At 35.8% G+C, this 17,255-nt stretch overlaps 1 protein-coding gene across 1 annotated transcript in view; it reads right to left on the bottom strand.

Moving 5' to 3' along the window:
* The window catches only part of EYS (eyes shut homolog), an 863,631-nt gene that overhangs the window by 553,333 nt on the left and 293,043 nt on the right, over positions 1-17,255 (bottom strand). Inside the window, exon 15 of the mRNA XM_064650232.1 lies at positions 11,955-12,059. Within this exon, the coding sequence (XP_064506302.1) occupies positions 11,955-12,059 (105 nt within the window). The remainder of the gene's footprint in view (positions 1-11,954; positions 12,060-17,255) is intronic.

Here is a 17,255-nt window from a genome sequence, read left to right as displayed (position 1 = left end):
AACAGAAATTACAATGGTTTCACACATTTTACTCTTGAGAAATTTGTGTTATCTAGTGACCATTATATTTTTGTTAACTTCAGAGGCTTGCAAATAGTTCATCTTCACATTTTCTCTAGTATTCTTTCAAGAATTCAAGTAAGTCCTGACAGTTCTATACTTCATCTCTGCTCTCTTCTACCTTTCTTTTATTTGACCTATCCATAAGTCAACAGCTCTGAATTGCTCTGAGCCATTTCTAAATACCACATCTGAAGCTGTGTATGTGAAAATATGAAATAAACATATGAAAAGTATGCATTTTCATCTAAGCATTCCAGATTCTTCTGTGATTGGTAAAATTTTGAAGATTATTCTGGGACCTATTGAAAAACACCTGAAAGACAACACAGCCAGCATGGCTTATGAGGAGAAAGTCCTGCTTGTCAAACCTGATTTCCTATGATGACAAGGTAACACATCTAGTTGATCAAGGGAAGCGAACTGATTTAGTCTTTTTGGATTTCAGTAAAGCTTTTGATACTGCCTCTCACAGGATCCTTCTGGACAAAATGTCCAGCAAACAGCTGGATAAACAAATCATGTGGTGGGTGAGTAACTGGCTTGGCACAAAGAGTTATAGTGAATGGGGTAACATCAGACTGGTGACCTGTCACTAGTGGGATTCCACAGGGCTCCATCTTAGGCCCTCTGCTCTTCAACATCTTCATAAATTACTTGGATGCAGGATCAAAAGAATACTAAATTGCAGATGATACAAAATTGGGAGGAGCTGTTCACTCCCTCATGGGAAGGGAAGCCCTGCAGAGGGACGTCGACAAATTCAAGGACTGGGCAATCATCAACCATATGAAATTCAACAAGGAAAAGTGACAGATTCTACACCTGGGATGGAACAACTCTGGATGTTTTTACAGATCAGGGAATGAGATGCTGGAAAGCAGTGCCACGGAAAGGGACGTACAGGTCCTGATCAATGGCAAGTTGAATATGAGTCACCTCCTGGCAGCCAGGAGGGCCAACCATGTCCTAGAGGGCATCAGGCAAAGCATCGCCAGCTGGTTGAGGGTGGGGATTGTCCCACTCTGCTCTGCACTGGTGCAGTCTCACCTTGAGAACTGTATTCCGTTTTGGGTGTCACAATATAACAAGGATATAAAACTATTAGAGAGTGTCCAAGGGATATCTACAAAGATGGTGAAGGGCCTTGAGGGGAAGCCATATGAGGAGCAGCTGAGGTCACTTGGTCTGTTCAGCCTGGAGAAGAGGAGACTGAGGGGAGACCTCATTACAGTCTACAGCTTCCTCATGAAGGGAAGTAGAAGGTCAGGCACTGATCTCCTCTCCGGTGACCAGTGACAGGACCCAAGGGAATGACATAAAACTCTATTAGGGCAGGTTTAGGTTAGATACTAGGAAAAGGTTCTTCACCCAGAGGGTGGTTAGGCAATGGAACAGGCTCCTCAGGGAAGTGTTCACAGCACCAAGCCTGACAGGGTTCAAGAAGCATTTGGACAGTGCTTGAAGACACACAGCGGGATTCTTGGATTTGTCCTGTGAAGGGCCAGGAGTTGGACTTCTATAATCATTGTGGGTCCCTTCCAACCAGGGATATCGTAGTGGTGCTGGAGCTGCAGATCACATCGTATTGGCACACAATCTTGTATTCTGTGCATTTTGAGATGAACATTGGTGGTCTCTGGTAATCATTTGGGAAGATGCCCCCTTCTCAGTTTCGAGCAGAGACTCCTGAAGAAGCCCATGTGGGTGCAGTAACAAGTATTACATAAGGCTGAGCAAGTTAAATGACTATGCATTAGGTAGGCAGTAACTATGCATTAGAGAGGTGGGCTTATGCATACTTTAGTGTATAAATTCTTTTGCTTTTTACCCCTCGGTGTGCTTGATTTGCGGAAAACATCCAACTTGCACCCTGCACAGAATAAATAACGTATTTTTTCTAAACCTGATTTTTTGTCCCTGTTTAGAGAGGTCCCAAAATTTGGCAATACTATGATTCTATGATTATTCTTTTATTACTTGGTCAGATCTTTCTTATAGACAGGGAAATATCAACTTTTTTTGCTTCAGGTCATACAGAAAGAATGTTGAAAACTTCTTGGCATTGTATGTCAACCATTTTCTATATTTGTTAGGAAGCTGATTGATACTTTCAGTTTTTTCTTCTAGAAACTTCTTTTAAAAGAAGTGACTGACCTTTCTGTAATTTTCTTTCTCTTCATTCTTCCCCTGTCTAGAATTTCTGACAGTGACAGCCAATACATGCAGCATTTCTCTTTTAGCTACTTGACTTCAATGACCATTTCTACTGGTTTGGACAAGCTGGACCTTAAGCCATACAATTTAATGAGAAGATGTAGGAGGACTATTGGCTCTACAGTGTTTTTCTTTCAAAAAAACCCCTTAAATGTAGGCAAAAGGCCACAACAGCCAAATATATCTTCCAATACTGCAAGAACAGTTTTGTCAGTTCCACTAAAAGATGGATTAGAACTAGAAAAAAAGGATTAAGGAAAAACAGAGGCATACTCTATACATCTTACAGAAACACACCAGAAGACTTACAGCTATTACAGTAGAAGTCTGATTACTGTACCACAGGAGGCAGCTTCAGAATCTCTATTATTTACACTAAGAAGACACAGAATAACTTTTTATTCTGACTGTGCTTGCTGGCTTAGAATGTGTCAGACTATTTTACCATTTTGTGGTATGATGCATTAGAACAGGACCTAATGCTGTTTTACAACCGCATAATAATGTAGATGCAAAAGTAAAAAAAAAAAAAAACAAAAACAAAAAACCAACAAAACCCTCATGAAATAATAGTGGTTTTCATTTTACCATGAAGATGCAAAGTGGTCAATGTTTGTTGCTTCTTTTGGGATGATGTCAAGATCTACTGAGAAGGTGATAGGTATCATAGAACATTACTTCCTGTAATTGATATGCAAAGCCTATGACATTTATAAGTTCCCTTATAAATAATGAAAAAGTGAGAGTAAGAAATTGCTTAATATAGTTTTGATTTTTCCATATAATTTTTTGATTGCATCATCTTGTACATAGATCAGTCTAGTATGACATCATGTAATGAAACATAACTTCAGGACCTAAAAAAAGCAAAATTTCAGCATATAATTAAAGCTAAGTTCCAGAGACATACTACTCTTTTCCCTTTATAAAGGAGTGACTGCAGATGCTACTTTGATAACTTTTAAAAAATAAATATTTGAGATATTTGTTTCCAAAGAAGACAAAGCAAGTTAGAATTGGGGTAAAAGCAATGCTGCTAGCAGGTCTGTAGGAAAAAACACAGACAAAAACCCGCAACAAAAGCAATGACAAAAATATAAACAGCAACATCAATAATTAATATGAATTTCCTAACTTCTGAATTACACAAAATTTCAGTTTAACATCTCTGAAAAAAAAAAAATCAATGAAGATCCCAGTAAACTCAGCACAAGCAGTGAGCAGTGTTGCTATTCTTCCTCAGTCATATCTTGGAGATATTGCCTGCCTTTCAGAACTCATGTGACAAGAATAAGGAGATAAGAGGATGAGCTGCCCCCTGTAGTGTGATGTGATACTGGATCAAATAAAGAGCTGTTTAGTTTAATATTCTTATTTTAGAGATGAATTAATTTGTTACAGAAAGCAAGTTCAATGACTTTATTTAAAAGAGAAACCATTGTTTCTGAAGTGCATCATGAAGTTGGGCATGCATTTCCTAAGGAGTGTAAAAGCTTTTTTAAGTAGAATTTAGGAAGAAAAATATTAAAATAAAAATAAACATACATTAACTTGCTGTTCATGCCATTCATGGTACTAAATTGACAAAATTTTGGGTTTAAACTATTTCTTAGAATTTGCTGATAAGCAACTTATTGGACACAAAGTACAAAGCCATTCCTTGTTGTTCATTGTATATTTTTTAGTCTGTCTTTTGTAAATTTGAAAGATGAGATCTTTTGTTTCTTATTCCATTAGAACACCCTATGCTACCAGAAAAGCTGGGAAAAAAAAAAGATTTTTTCTAGTAACAGATAAGTAAAGCAAAAAAAGGGTGATTAAAACCCATAAAGCAACAGCTATAGACTTTGCCAAAGGTCTGGTAAGGCATTTATCTTAGCTGACAATGTCAGGAATTTGATACAATGTTTTTACTCTTTACTAATGCAAATAGAGCCACAGAAATTCAAAACTGAACAAATGTTAATTATTTTTCAGTACATTGCAGGACCAGAAGATTAGTTTGAAAGTGAGTTGTCAAACAAGGAAGTTATTTTAGAGAAGAGTGGGATAGCATCAAGATGGAACAAACACATAGATGAAGAATTAAATCAGTGTATGGAAATGTCAAAGGAAAAGAGCAAATGTTATCCAAAATAAAGAATGTTAATATTCCTAAAAAATTGGCAGTAGAATAAAGAGTGCTTCAGTTTTGTTCATTTAAATAGACTTCAGAATTTTTTTTTTTTTTAAATCAGAGATTGCCAAAAACCTTTAGATCCTCTATTAGGAATTTGAATATATTTAGACACATAATGGAAAAATCACGTATTAGTTACCTGCTTTCCAGAAATAGAAGTTTTGGACTAAACAATTGTTAAACATATAAACCGATCATATAAAAATTATGTTTAGTAGACACATCAGTCTAACACTGGAAAAAGGCCATAGTTTGACTATCATTTTAACTGCTTTACAAAAAGTATGATTTTAAGTATATTGACCAAAATTTTATGTGTCTATAGCCATTTTCTGGAACATGGTTTCTGAAAACAAATGTCATTTGCATTTCTAATATCATAAAAAGACAGAGAGCCAGAGATTACATTAATGTAAATCTTATTAATTTCTTATTAAATTTGAATAGGCTCATTCTGTCAACAAGAGGCACTTAAAAATGGCAACATATTCCATTAAGAAAAATGTAGAGATGCCAAATATAAGAGGCAACAAATTAAAAATTAGTCACAATTTGGGAACTAAATCCTTTACTGAAAGAGTATAACCTTGGTGAATTGTGCAATACAGCTACGATGGTTTTATAACAGGTCTTTAAAAAGTGTTTAATATTGAGAGAAGAGATTATTCCTTTCCATCCTGTTATTGCCATTAAAGTAGTTTTAGAAGTAATAGACTCAAGCTAAAGGCTGTCATAGAGATATTTCCTCATCTGGGGGATTTGTAATGGGTTATTACAGCATTTCTCAAGACATCACTGTTTTGCTTCTGCTTTTGCTAACAGTAACTCAGTGTCTTATTATCCACTTTGAAAAAAATAGTGGTTTTCTATCAGAAAAATGTCAATTTTTTTAAGTCATCTGCTAGGGTTGAAGGATTGAATTGACATTACAAATGAGCTATTAATCAAATGATTTTTCCCCTGTATTTTTAGCCTTATAAATGACAACATATTTTTGGAAAAAAAAGAATGGAAGCCAGGAAAATTTCAGTTACTACTGGCATGAAGCATTACACTGATAAAGATAGAAATACAGGAAGAAAATTAGAATTATAAAAAAGAAAGTAACTTAGTAAAGATATTACATCTAATAAGTTTGTATCCTTTCACAACAGTGAGAAATTTGCCATGTGCTTTCTTAACCACGTTTACTTTCTCTTTCTTCATCACAGCCTGCCCTGTAGCAGACTTTTTCATGAACTTTGCAAACTATATTGCTCTTTTCATTTGCCCTTTCTTGCTTCCTATTTTCATATGATGCTTTTGGATTTCATCTTTTTTTCTTCTCCTACACTTTGTTACGTGCTTATTTCCACTGCCTAGTATATGTTGATGTATAATGAATGGCTTCCAATCTCATCACGTGAATTTTCTTCTTCCTTCTCCATTTACTTCTTTTCATTTGTAAAAAATGTAATTAAATGGTATATATATTTCAATAATTGTTTTTAATCATAGAATTTTGTTTTATTTCCTAATTTAGCAAAATTATATATATTCCAGTCTTTCAGTGCAGAAACTCACTAAATGTTTATTTGTGTAAGAGTAATATAATGAAATCTCACAGAAGTAGAAATTGGGGAGTTTTATTTTCTCTTCATATTTTATGTCCACTTTTCAACAGATAATGAAAATTAGGTTTAGAAGTATAACTCTTGCTGTGTTCTGGGAACATTATGATCAAAAAGGGACAGTTGCCAGTGTATTACAGAATACACAGTTATGTATTACATCATAGTGCACACTTTGAATATGCAATGTCTGCACAATTACATGATCACTGGAGGAATGACCTAATGTGTACTTTTTTAGCAGCATTTTTATTCACATAAATCTCAAAGACTTTCATTTGCGTGAAACATGTATATTAAGATTTACATTACAACTTAAAGCATGTATGGCAACTTAGTCTGAAAGTATGACAATTACGAGCAAGGAAACTTAAAACTCCATTGAACTGTCATCTTTCTCTTCTAACAATGAAATTAGTAACAAAATTCTAATAACAAAAGTAAAGAAAGGAATGTATATCTTGAGATTTGATTTATATAGAGAATTGGAACGGCAAAAGTGAGAAAACTGGTCAGACACGATAAGGGCAATTTTGTGAGTTACAAAAAAAATTTAACATACACCAAGTGATGCAAAAGCAGTCACTCTCCACCTCCCGCCAGTGCCTACATGGTCTCTGAGCAACAGCTGCGTTAGAAAAAATATCTCTAGGCTTTTATTGCTGACTATAATGTATATGGGATAACGGGATATCTTTTTGGTCTATTGGGGTCAGCGGTGTCCACTCCCAGCTTCTTGTCCACTCCAGCCTACTCACTGGAAGGGCAAAATGAGTAACAGAGATGGCCTCAGTAATATACAAATGCCACACAGTAACATTCCTGTGTTAGTAACACTACTCCAGTCACAAATCTAAAACACAGCACTGTAAGAGCTTTTGTGAAGAAAATTAGTTCCATCTGAACCAGACTCACTACACAGACCCAATCAATTCTTTGTTTGGGAGGAATACCGATTAAAGACTCAGGTTTTTTAGTATTTTCCAGACTTTGTCTTCTGTTAATGAGAAGGGACTCTTTAATTACATTTCTTTTAATTCCAGATAATGAATAATAGTGGGTCATTTTTTCCCTTAATGAAACAGTGACAAAGAAATTAGATACTGAAGGTAAAGGTAGACAACTTTTTTCACATTTTTAGGATCCAAGCCTACCAATGGGCAATGTTCTTTGCAGAAAGGGCACGTTTCATATTTGCTTTCTAGATTCTGCTCTAGGTGCTCAAATAGAGCATCTTTTGCTTAGTCTTGATATCGTTTTTCCTCTGTCATTCTCTTAGAATGAGGCTAGGAGGACTGATCAGTAGTACTCTGTTGCATTATCACATGTAATTTCTTTTTGATGTCTTTGCTGACACTTTCACAAAATTCTAGTAACCACCCTCCTATAGTCAGGTATAAATTTCATGAAGACATAGTATTGTTTTTAATATGTTATTTCATACATTTCAGGAAAATAAAGTAAATGTCACCTTTTCCTGTACTAGTCTTAAATAATGTGCTGTAAATGTTACTGGACAGGAGAGAGGAAGGACAGGTTTACCATTATGTTTCAGTGTGAAAAGAAAAAGAATGGCCTTGGAAGATTATTTTTTCTACTTCCTTATGTTAAAAATATTTAAGAATATTTTTGATATTTTTTTTTTTATAAAAGGGAGCATTCAACTTGTGCCAATTTTAGAATTGTTACCTTTTTTTGCTAGGTCTTCTGTAACTAAACTGTTACACATAATGCAACAAACAGTTAAAGTTTAACTAATTTTGTAAAAGATTCAATGAAAAAGTGAAGTAAACAATCAGATCCTCAATGGTAGCAAATGATTGGACACGCTCAGGAAGATTGCTATCAGAAAAATATCTAAATATACCAATAATCTCAAAAACACAGAAGAATTACTAGAGTTACTAAAAATATATTTAACATTTCATGAATATCAGAGAAATAATGATGTTATGGATGAGCTATAAGCGTAAGGAGAACTCCTGGGAAGGACCCCTAATGATTTTTCATGTCATTCACTGCTTCCAGATTCTGCTTTTTCAGGAGTCAGTTAAGTGGTAGGTCCTGGGGATGCAGCTGTATAACCTCTGCCTCTCCAGCATCTCTGACTTTAAGTGGCCTCAGCCCTCATCCTGGATGAAGAACCAACACTGATACCTCATGGATGTGACTGCCCACAGAAGTTTCAGTATTAAGACTTTGAAAAAGAGCTAACATCACGTGAACGTATTGACCTCTATTTCCCTAAAATATTGATTCCACTAAGTACTGCTACAAGCAGTGCTGCAGTCTTTTGCTATATGAATACTCAAAGTATCTTCTATGTTAGTTTGCTGAACAAACTTTCTACAACTGATTAGATAGACTTATTTAGAAAGAACAGTACAAGTTAGGATGTCAGGTATAAGAAAAACATATGACTTACAAATTGTATAAGTGAATTGTGACTTGGAGCAAGAAATTGATAATTGGAATTTTAAACTAGGCATCAGGCAATCTTTTTGGCAAGTGGAGCAGCATGTAAAAAATGCTACACTTTCTTACCAAGCAACTTTGAAATCAAACAAAAAAACATTACAATGTTTATATTGAGCATGATCGTGCAGTGGCAGCATGAAGAACTGAATGATTCTGTAAGCATGTAATCTGTAATCTTGATTATTCCCTTTATTTTTTGAGTCACAGCATGAACACTTTTTGTAAGGTCTCTTCCTGGAGTAAAAACTTTCATGTATAAGTGTCTACTTCATAATAAGGGTTGCCAAAAAGGTTTGAAAGTAAGTACAGTCTTATTTCATGGTACAGTAAACTTTAATAACAACACCACCTTCCAAAAAAGGAAGAATTTGATTTACAATTTTTCTGTGTGTGAGTTTACTCTTAATCAGAAGCACTGCTCCTTTGATTCAGTGCATCAAGTTGAAGGAAAATTGATTTTAGGTTGAATCCATCAATCCAAGCATCTCAACTGATAGGATTTTCTGCTTCAAAATCAGTCTACTTTAGCAATCATGCTAATCATCCACTAATCCCACTGAAAAGAAAAATATTTATGTATTCAGTTAGGTGTAGCACGGATAATACATCACCGAGAAACAAACAGGGATGGGAAAGAAGCTGTGTAGTAGATGTAATGTTTTGTAAAAGACAAAAATTATGCATCCAGCCTAGAACTGTTTAAGAGCAGAAAAAGAGAAGCAGTCCAGTCTCTCACAGGAGGGGGACAGTATGCAAATAAGTTTGCGGGCTATGGCCTCCTTCCAGCCTTGTCTACTTCACCTTAAACCTGAGATGACTAGACAATAGTACCACCACCTTTATCTTATCTCAAGTTCCTGTCAGGAGGCTTAACTCCCAGTCCAACTCCCTGAAATCCAGGAGGCATGTTCAGCTGGGGACTGGGCTTTGGTGATCTTCATGTTTAATCCGTAAACCATTTCAGTCTCTTACAACCTCTCATCCATCCACAGACAGAGCTCCTGGCACTCCAACTGGTCATTGACAGAGAGGGTAAACACTGCCTCTTCATCTGCTGTGTCTATCCTTCCTAAAGAGCCTGTATCCTTCCATTCCAACACTCCAGTCATAGGATTTATTCCACCACGTCTCTGTGATGTCAATAATACCATAGCCATGCAGGCATGCACACGTCTCCAGCTCCTCTTGTATATTCCCCACTCTGCATGTGTTTGCACAGAGGCATCTAAGCTGGGTTCCTAACAAAGTTGACTTACTAGCTGGAATCCCTTTGTGCTGCCCTTCAGGTGTTCTACTGCCTTCCTGTAATCCCTAAATACTGTCTAAATAATGAATTTTCATCCTTTATTTTGTAGATGGGTTAATTCTTCACAAAGACTGTATCTAACAAGTGTTCAAAAATACTAATAGAAAATGTTTGTAGTCTGAGATTTCATATGTGCACTTCTTACAGTCTTTCATGAATAAGATCTTGAGTTTTAAGTAAAACAGACAGATGTTTTCATACTCGTTGTGTTTGTGATTTCAGCAGGCAAAATATGTAGACAAAATGAGATGTGACACTTGTTTTATCCACAATGGAAAGACTAATGAAATATAGTCACAGTATTTGTAACTGAAAAAGTAAAACTAACCTATTACAACACTTAAGAATTCAGTCTTAAAAATTAGCCAAAGTAATTAATAATAATAAAAAATCCCTTTCATATTTTGCATCCTGAACATCTACTGTGAGATTCTTAGGTCTTAAAAAAGTTGTATGCATATATACATATATGTATAATACACACATACACATACTTCTATATATAATATTATCTATAAGTATTTATGTATATATTCAATGTATTTTCGTGTCCATACACTATTACTTAGTGGTAGTGATGTCTGTGAGTTTCTATGTTTCACACATGAATAACTTTCAAGTTATTTGTACCTTAGACTTGAAATAGCTTGTATACATTTTAAAATCTCTTGCATAAAAACACATATAGCTCTTATGGGGACATAATAATTATAAAACAGTTCTTTTTCTTATCCATTTGAAGTAAATATTTCTGTCTAAATAAAAGTTTGATCACTGTACTCTTACATTGCTAACTTGACATTACAGAACAAGGTTTAATGCAATGCAATGCTTACATGACCTAAGAGAATTAAAAAACTGCAACTGAAAAAGTACTATCAATGTTTTGCTTGCTATTTTCCATTTGACTCATAACCAGTTGATCCACAATAAAGAAAGTGTGTGTGTGTGGGGAATCAATAATTAATCATGCTATACAAATATCACATATTTAAATTTAAAGCTGCCAGAAGTTTCCCAGATGTCTGATGGAGACAATGTCAGCAAGCTCCATGATGGACCCACTGCTGGCCAAGGCCAAGGTCATCAGGAACAGTGGTAGCACCTCTGGGATAACAAAGTTAAGATGGGGTAAAAAAACCCAACTGAGAAGTTGCAGCCATGCAACAACATAAGAATATGTGAGAGAAACAACTCTTTAGACACCAAAGTTAGAGGAGAAGGAGAGAGCGGAGGTGCTGCAGGGCAGAGATTCTCCTACAGCCCATGGACGTCCATGGAGAAGGAAAGATCCCCCTGCAGTCCATGGAGGACCCCATGACAAAGCAGGTGGATGCCCAAAGGAGGCTGTGACCTCGTGGGAAGCCTGGGCTAGATGAGGCTTCCAGCAGGATCTGTGGCCCCAAGGAGACAGGAGCCCATGCTGGAGCAGGTTACCTGGCAGGACTTGTGACCCTGGAGGGGAACCCATGCTGGAGCAGTTTGTCAAGAACTGCAGCCCATGTGAAGGACTCACATTGGAGAACTGTCTCCTGTGGGAGTGATCCCAAACTGGAGCACGGGAAGAATGTGAGGAGTCTTCCCCCCGAGGAAGAAGGAGTGGCAGAAACAATGTCTGATAAACTGACTGCACCCAGCTTCCAGCCAGGGTCAATCCACCACAGCAAACCTTACGACAACTACTGTATAACTTGTCCACAATTTTTTTTCTGAAATTTTAAAAATAACTTTTGCTAGTAGAAAAAATGGAAACAAAGTCATGATACCTCCATGGCAGGAAGAAAATTAACTTTTGCAAATATTTATAAATTCAGAATTGCTCAAAGGTTATGAGATGAATACCATTGACAGAGTTCTTTGATTTCTAAGACTCTCTGTTCCTCAGTTTGGAAGCCAGGACTTCTGGTACACAATTTATATTCTGGAAACAAATTCTGCTGACACCATCTGAATAGCAATTGTAGCATATGCTTAAAGCATAACTACTCAGTCCTCTCTTTTCAAGCAAAATAAATTACTACTTAGTTGTATTCCTATGAAAAACTCTATTTCTTTCTTGAATACCACAGAACATTTCTCAAATAAATATCATGTGACTTCTTACCTGGCAAACAGCTACAGTAAAATTCACCAATCAAATCATGGCAATGGCCTCCGTTTTTGCAGGGCTTGAGGGAACATTCATCAATATTTGTGGAACAATTTTTGTCTGACAGAAAAGAAAATTAAACATTAAAACTATAAATCATGCTGAGAAAGCAGAAAAGCTACTTCACAGTGCAAGTGACAACTGCATAATTTAAATTTTCCAGATTGGAAACACTATTTTATTTCTGCTTGACGGGTCTAAAAGTAGAGATATTCATAGATCATAGCTGATAGTTAACAAATTAAATATTTTAAAGGAATAAGTATGAACAGCATTTGCAAATACATTCCTTGTGTATTCTAGCATTGCCTCTCAACACCATAATTACTAGGGCTACATGCCACATTTAAAAAACTGTTTAAGAGATTTAATAACCTCAGTAACAATAGTAAGAAAAAATATTTCTCAAGGTTGCTTCCATGTTTAGATGAATGAAGTCATTTCTCAAATCCAAAATGAAAATCACAATTCACTCAGCTGTTTCTTCATATTTCTGCTTTAAAAGAGATTTAATAAAACTGTAATTCAAATTAATTCAAATGTGAAACAACAAAAATATAGGAGAACATAAAGAAGACAGAGAGGGATATTTAGAAGACAATGTAATAGGTGGCTTATAAAACAATTAACTCATTGGATATACCAAAAAAAATCCAGTCCCTCATCTCTCTATTGTGCGTTAATTTAGAGCTTGTGTGTTTTTCTATTGTTTCGGTTTGGTTTTGTTTTTAATATTTTAAATAAATAAAAGAAATAGCAGAATCCTTAAGTACACAGGACTTGAACTGATAGGGTATTTAACTACAAATTCATAATTTTTGAGAGGAATCATTAATCAGAAATTCAAGGATATTTGAATGTGCTACTGTCAATTTTTTTCATGCAATGGCGGAAAAGGTGACTACAAACAGAGATTTTCTGGGATCTGATTCAAAGTGAAAAGGAGAAGCACTTTCTCTGACTATGAAGAAAGAAATATGAAGAACTTGGGTGAGAGCTGTCCATGAAAAGGGAGAGGAGAGGAGGTTGATTTTGAAAGAAGTCTACTTCCAATTTAGTTACACTAATTTTTTTTTTCAACAATCTGGATGGTAGACAACAAAGTAAGCTTACTGATGGCAAGACAAAAAGATTAGAAGTCTTTATAAATAGATTGTGTTTGAAATAATAAATGTAATCCAATTAGAATAAGTAGAAGATACCATACAGAAAATCACAAGTTAAGTAGGAACAAACCCCAGAATTTTGTTTCAAATTACATAGTATGCTGGCATATATAAAAAGGAACATATCCAGTTAGAATCATAAAGTGATCCTTCCATTCTTATGTAGCTGGAGTAAAACTGCATTTGGAGTGTTTTGCATTGTGCAGTGACTTGCATTCAAGAAAAATGTGGACTAAGTGATGGTCCATATGAGCATGACAGGCATGAAAAAGAGTTTAAAGGCATGACTTCTTAGGATGAACAAAATGAATGAGGCTGTGAAGCCTAAATAAGGAAAATTTAAATAGAAATTTGATGACAATCATAAAATAAGAAAGTACTTTTGCAAAAGTCATCTGTTCTCTGTGTTAGCTGCAGACAGGATAAGAAGTAATGCATTTAAACTGCAGTGAAAGATTAGATGATAAGGAACTCCTCTTAATGGTTAGTATAATATCACATTGGAAAGGTTGCCTGAGGAAAATAAGGAATATGTTGGACTTCTTTGAGAAGATACATAGGTGGGTAACAACATAGTATATTATATGTTTTCTGCTGGGATAAGCATGGAATAGATTAAAGCTAGTGTTTCATTCTAGTGTTGTGATTATATCATTTACAGGGCATACACACTGTTTATAACACAGAGGAATGTCCAGAGAATTATGTTTGTGTAATGAGTTGGATTATCTGGAAACTTGGTTTGCCTTATGGTAAAGATCTAAGTTACTTGGTGTGTAACAACTGAGCTCTGACTTTGGAACGTAGTGCTTCTATCCAAACCTGTGTCTCCACTCTACTTCTCCATCAAAACACGTTTCTGCTTTAGTCATATGAATAGAATAGTCATAGATGTGAATTCAGGCATGCAGTAGGCAAGAGAAACAGAGGATAAAAGTACTAACTCTAGCAGGCAGAGACAAAAACGTTCTTCGTGCACACCATAAATACACATGGTTAAAATTACATGAGGATAAATGGGAAGTCCTACTCTTACAAAGAAAACAGTACAGCTTTTGGCACATTCAATCTGAATTCACCCCTCAAGTCCCTCTCATGAAAAAAACATAATGAGACAGATGACCCATTTCATACTTCCCGTAGTCTCTTGTCCTGTAGGTAAATGTGAAAACCCCTTACTCTATTAGTTCAACACTGACTTTTAAATAGGCTCTTCATTTCCACTCTCACTTCTTTTCCTTATCTCCCTTCCACAGGAGAGGAAGCCTATGCATCAACTGAAATCTTGTGATAACTTTTGTTTAGCTGAACAGTACATTTTTTAATGTACTGCAGGTCACTTCTGGTCACTTGCAGTTGCCAGATACAAGCACAGAATAAAATCTGCAGGTTATAGCTACTGAACTGCAGCTGAACTGTATGAGAGGAAGCAAAAAAAGTAATCTGAAAAGGACTGCTGAAGATCTCAGCATATGAGCCTCATTGCAGTGCTGTGAGAAAAAAATAATTCTCATATGTATTTAAATAAAACAAAAAAGGAATATTGATGTGTAAAGTACCTCTGCATAAAACATTGATTACAATGTTCCATATTTAAAAAAAAAGTGGGAAGCATGCAGGAAAAGCTACACAATTTATTCAACAACTGAAGAAAGCATGCTGTCGGCAAAGGCTTAAAGAGCTCCATCTGTTTCATTTAGAAGAAACAAAACCAAGAAGTGACTTGATTACAGTGTGTAAATATCTTTACAAAGAGAAAATACTTGGGTAGCAAGAGGATTTTTAATTTCATGTAGAAAAGGTAATGAGATGCAATAGCTCGAAGTTGAAGACAAAAATTTAAATAAAATATTTAATATAAACTTCTAAATCTGATGGTGCTCAGTACTAGAATAAAATGCCAGTGAAATTCTAGTTACTTCTCATGCATGCAAATAAGGATTGAATGCTTTTGGATTCATTGTGTGCTTTAATCAAAACTAAGTAATTAGGTTCAGTACAAGGTGGTTAATGGTCAACATTAACTGCCTTCTGGTATGCAGACATAATGTAAAGCACCCATGGATTGTTACAAGACTTGCAGAATAAATATGCTCATCCTGTAGCCCTCTATGTGTCTTTCTGGGGAAAACATCAAGAGAATTCTTTGAGCCAGATACGATCCTGTGACAGCCACCCTGAGGCAGCTGGGCTCTGTAGAATCGTCATCATGTGATATGTGTATGTCCTGTTCTTAGAGGTTCATAAGGTTACCTGTATAACTGGGTGTAAGTTGCTGCTCTACTGCTACAAGAGCAAATAACGTATTCAATTCCACTTTTTGCCTGGCTATAAAACTGACAAGGGAAAAAAAAATTCTTCTTATAAAAGTTGTATAAACATCTTCAAAAACATCACTCTGGATTTAATACATTTTCCCTCCTGCCTCAAGACTCCTCAGATTTGGGCAAGCAGATTGATCTGGTTGATTAACTATTTAAGTGAAGAGAGTCAAGCAGTGATGTAATGTCCCCACTATCACCACCACAGCCCTGAAGCCCAGATTCTAGCATTGCCATTGCTAGAATCGAGCCACTACTTAGGTGTCAAGGTAACAGTAAAGGCCTCAGGACTTGTCTAGTGGCCAGTTGGATCTTAGATCCACAGAATCATAGAATGATTTGGGTTGGAAATGACCTTATCGAACATCTAGTTCCAACCCCCCTGCCATGGACAGAGAAACCTTCCACTAGACCAGGTTGCTCAAGACCCCATCCAACCCGGTCTCGAACACTGCCAGGGATGGGGCATCCACAGCTTCTCTGGGTAACCTTTTCCAGTGCCTCCAATGCCTCCAGTTATCCTTATAGTAAAGAATTTCTTTGATAGTAAAGAATTTCTTCTGTATCTTGCTTCATTCGTTTTAGTCTTCCTTAATTTTATGAATTGTGTTGTTATGCTTATTCTTAATAAGACATAGACAGGAAAAAACAGTATTTGTACTGTATAGAATGAACTAATTATGACCCTAGAGTAAGGCTGCTGCATGAAGGAGTATAAGGCAGACAGCAGAGGCCTTGAAAGTGTGTTTGTAAGAAGGTACAAGGCTATTAATTGTTCACATATGGCCAGTAATTGGTAGTGAAGCAAAAGTAGGACCTAGGAAAAACAGTTTTAGGGATAAAAAAATGGGCAAACAACAAATGACTAACATATGTAAAATGCCCCAAATATAAAGAAAAATCAGTAGTTCTAGGGAGTTGCAGAACTGAGAAAGATAAATGTATGGAAAAGAAAAAGAGAGAAAAAAACAAACATGACAAAGAGGAAGGCCAAAGAGTGAAGAACAAAAAAAAGTCAACAAGTTACTAAAGAGGACAGCAAATAAGGCTCCTATTTAGTGTTGTCATACTAAAACTGATAGCATCATACCTTTTATAGTATGGTTCTGTCAAAGCAAAGGATGCCCAAAGATGATTGTTTCACTGGCTAAAAACAAAACCCAATATATATTGGGAAATATAATTTAGTATCAAACCCTCAGATATAATGCCAGTTGGTATTGCAAAAGCAGTGTTGAACAACAGACTTTCTAACATCAATGATTTGGTAGTTTTTTGTTCAGAAGAGGAATTGTGTACTATAAAGAAAACCCCCTAAATAAGCCTATTCTTTCATAAGATGCCACTTCCATTTCTCAAATTCGTTGACAGAATATCTGGGAGGGACAGAAAATGTGCACTGGGGAAGTAACCTGGAGGCATATTTTCTTATGTCAGGGTTTATTCAACAATTGCTCATGTCATAACAGAAAATTTAGTCCTAAGGTACTTGAGGCAATTATAATAGAAATCTTGATTAAAATTATGTCCTGATATTCATATGTTACTTTTACAGGTGCAGTCATATGTAAAAAAGAAAAAAACTAAACTAATTGTGCTAGCATATTACTGTTCATTGCTGGATGTCATCCATGACCTTAACATAGAAAAACTATGGAGTTAAGGAAAAATGTGGCTGATTTCTCACAGTAACCCAGAAAGACTAAGAATTTCACCCCTGTTTTCCGGAGTCTTCTGTGTGTGTTTTAACCACTGTATGAGCTTTTTTG

This window comes from Pseudopipra pipra, chromosome 3, assembly GCF_036250125.1.
Source record: "Pseudopipra pipra isolate bDixPip1 chromosome 3, bDixPip1.hap1, whole genome shotgun sequence".
Lineage (NCBI taxonomy): Eukaryota > Metazoa > Chordata > Aves > Passeriformes > Pipridae > Pseudopipra > Pseudopipra pipra.
The sequence above is the reverse complement of the archived record's forward strand: the minus strand, read 5'-3'. Positions and strand labels throughout refer to the sequence as shown.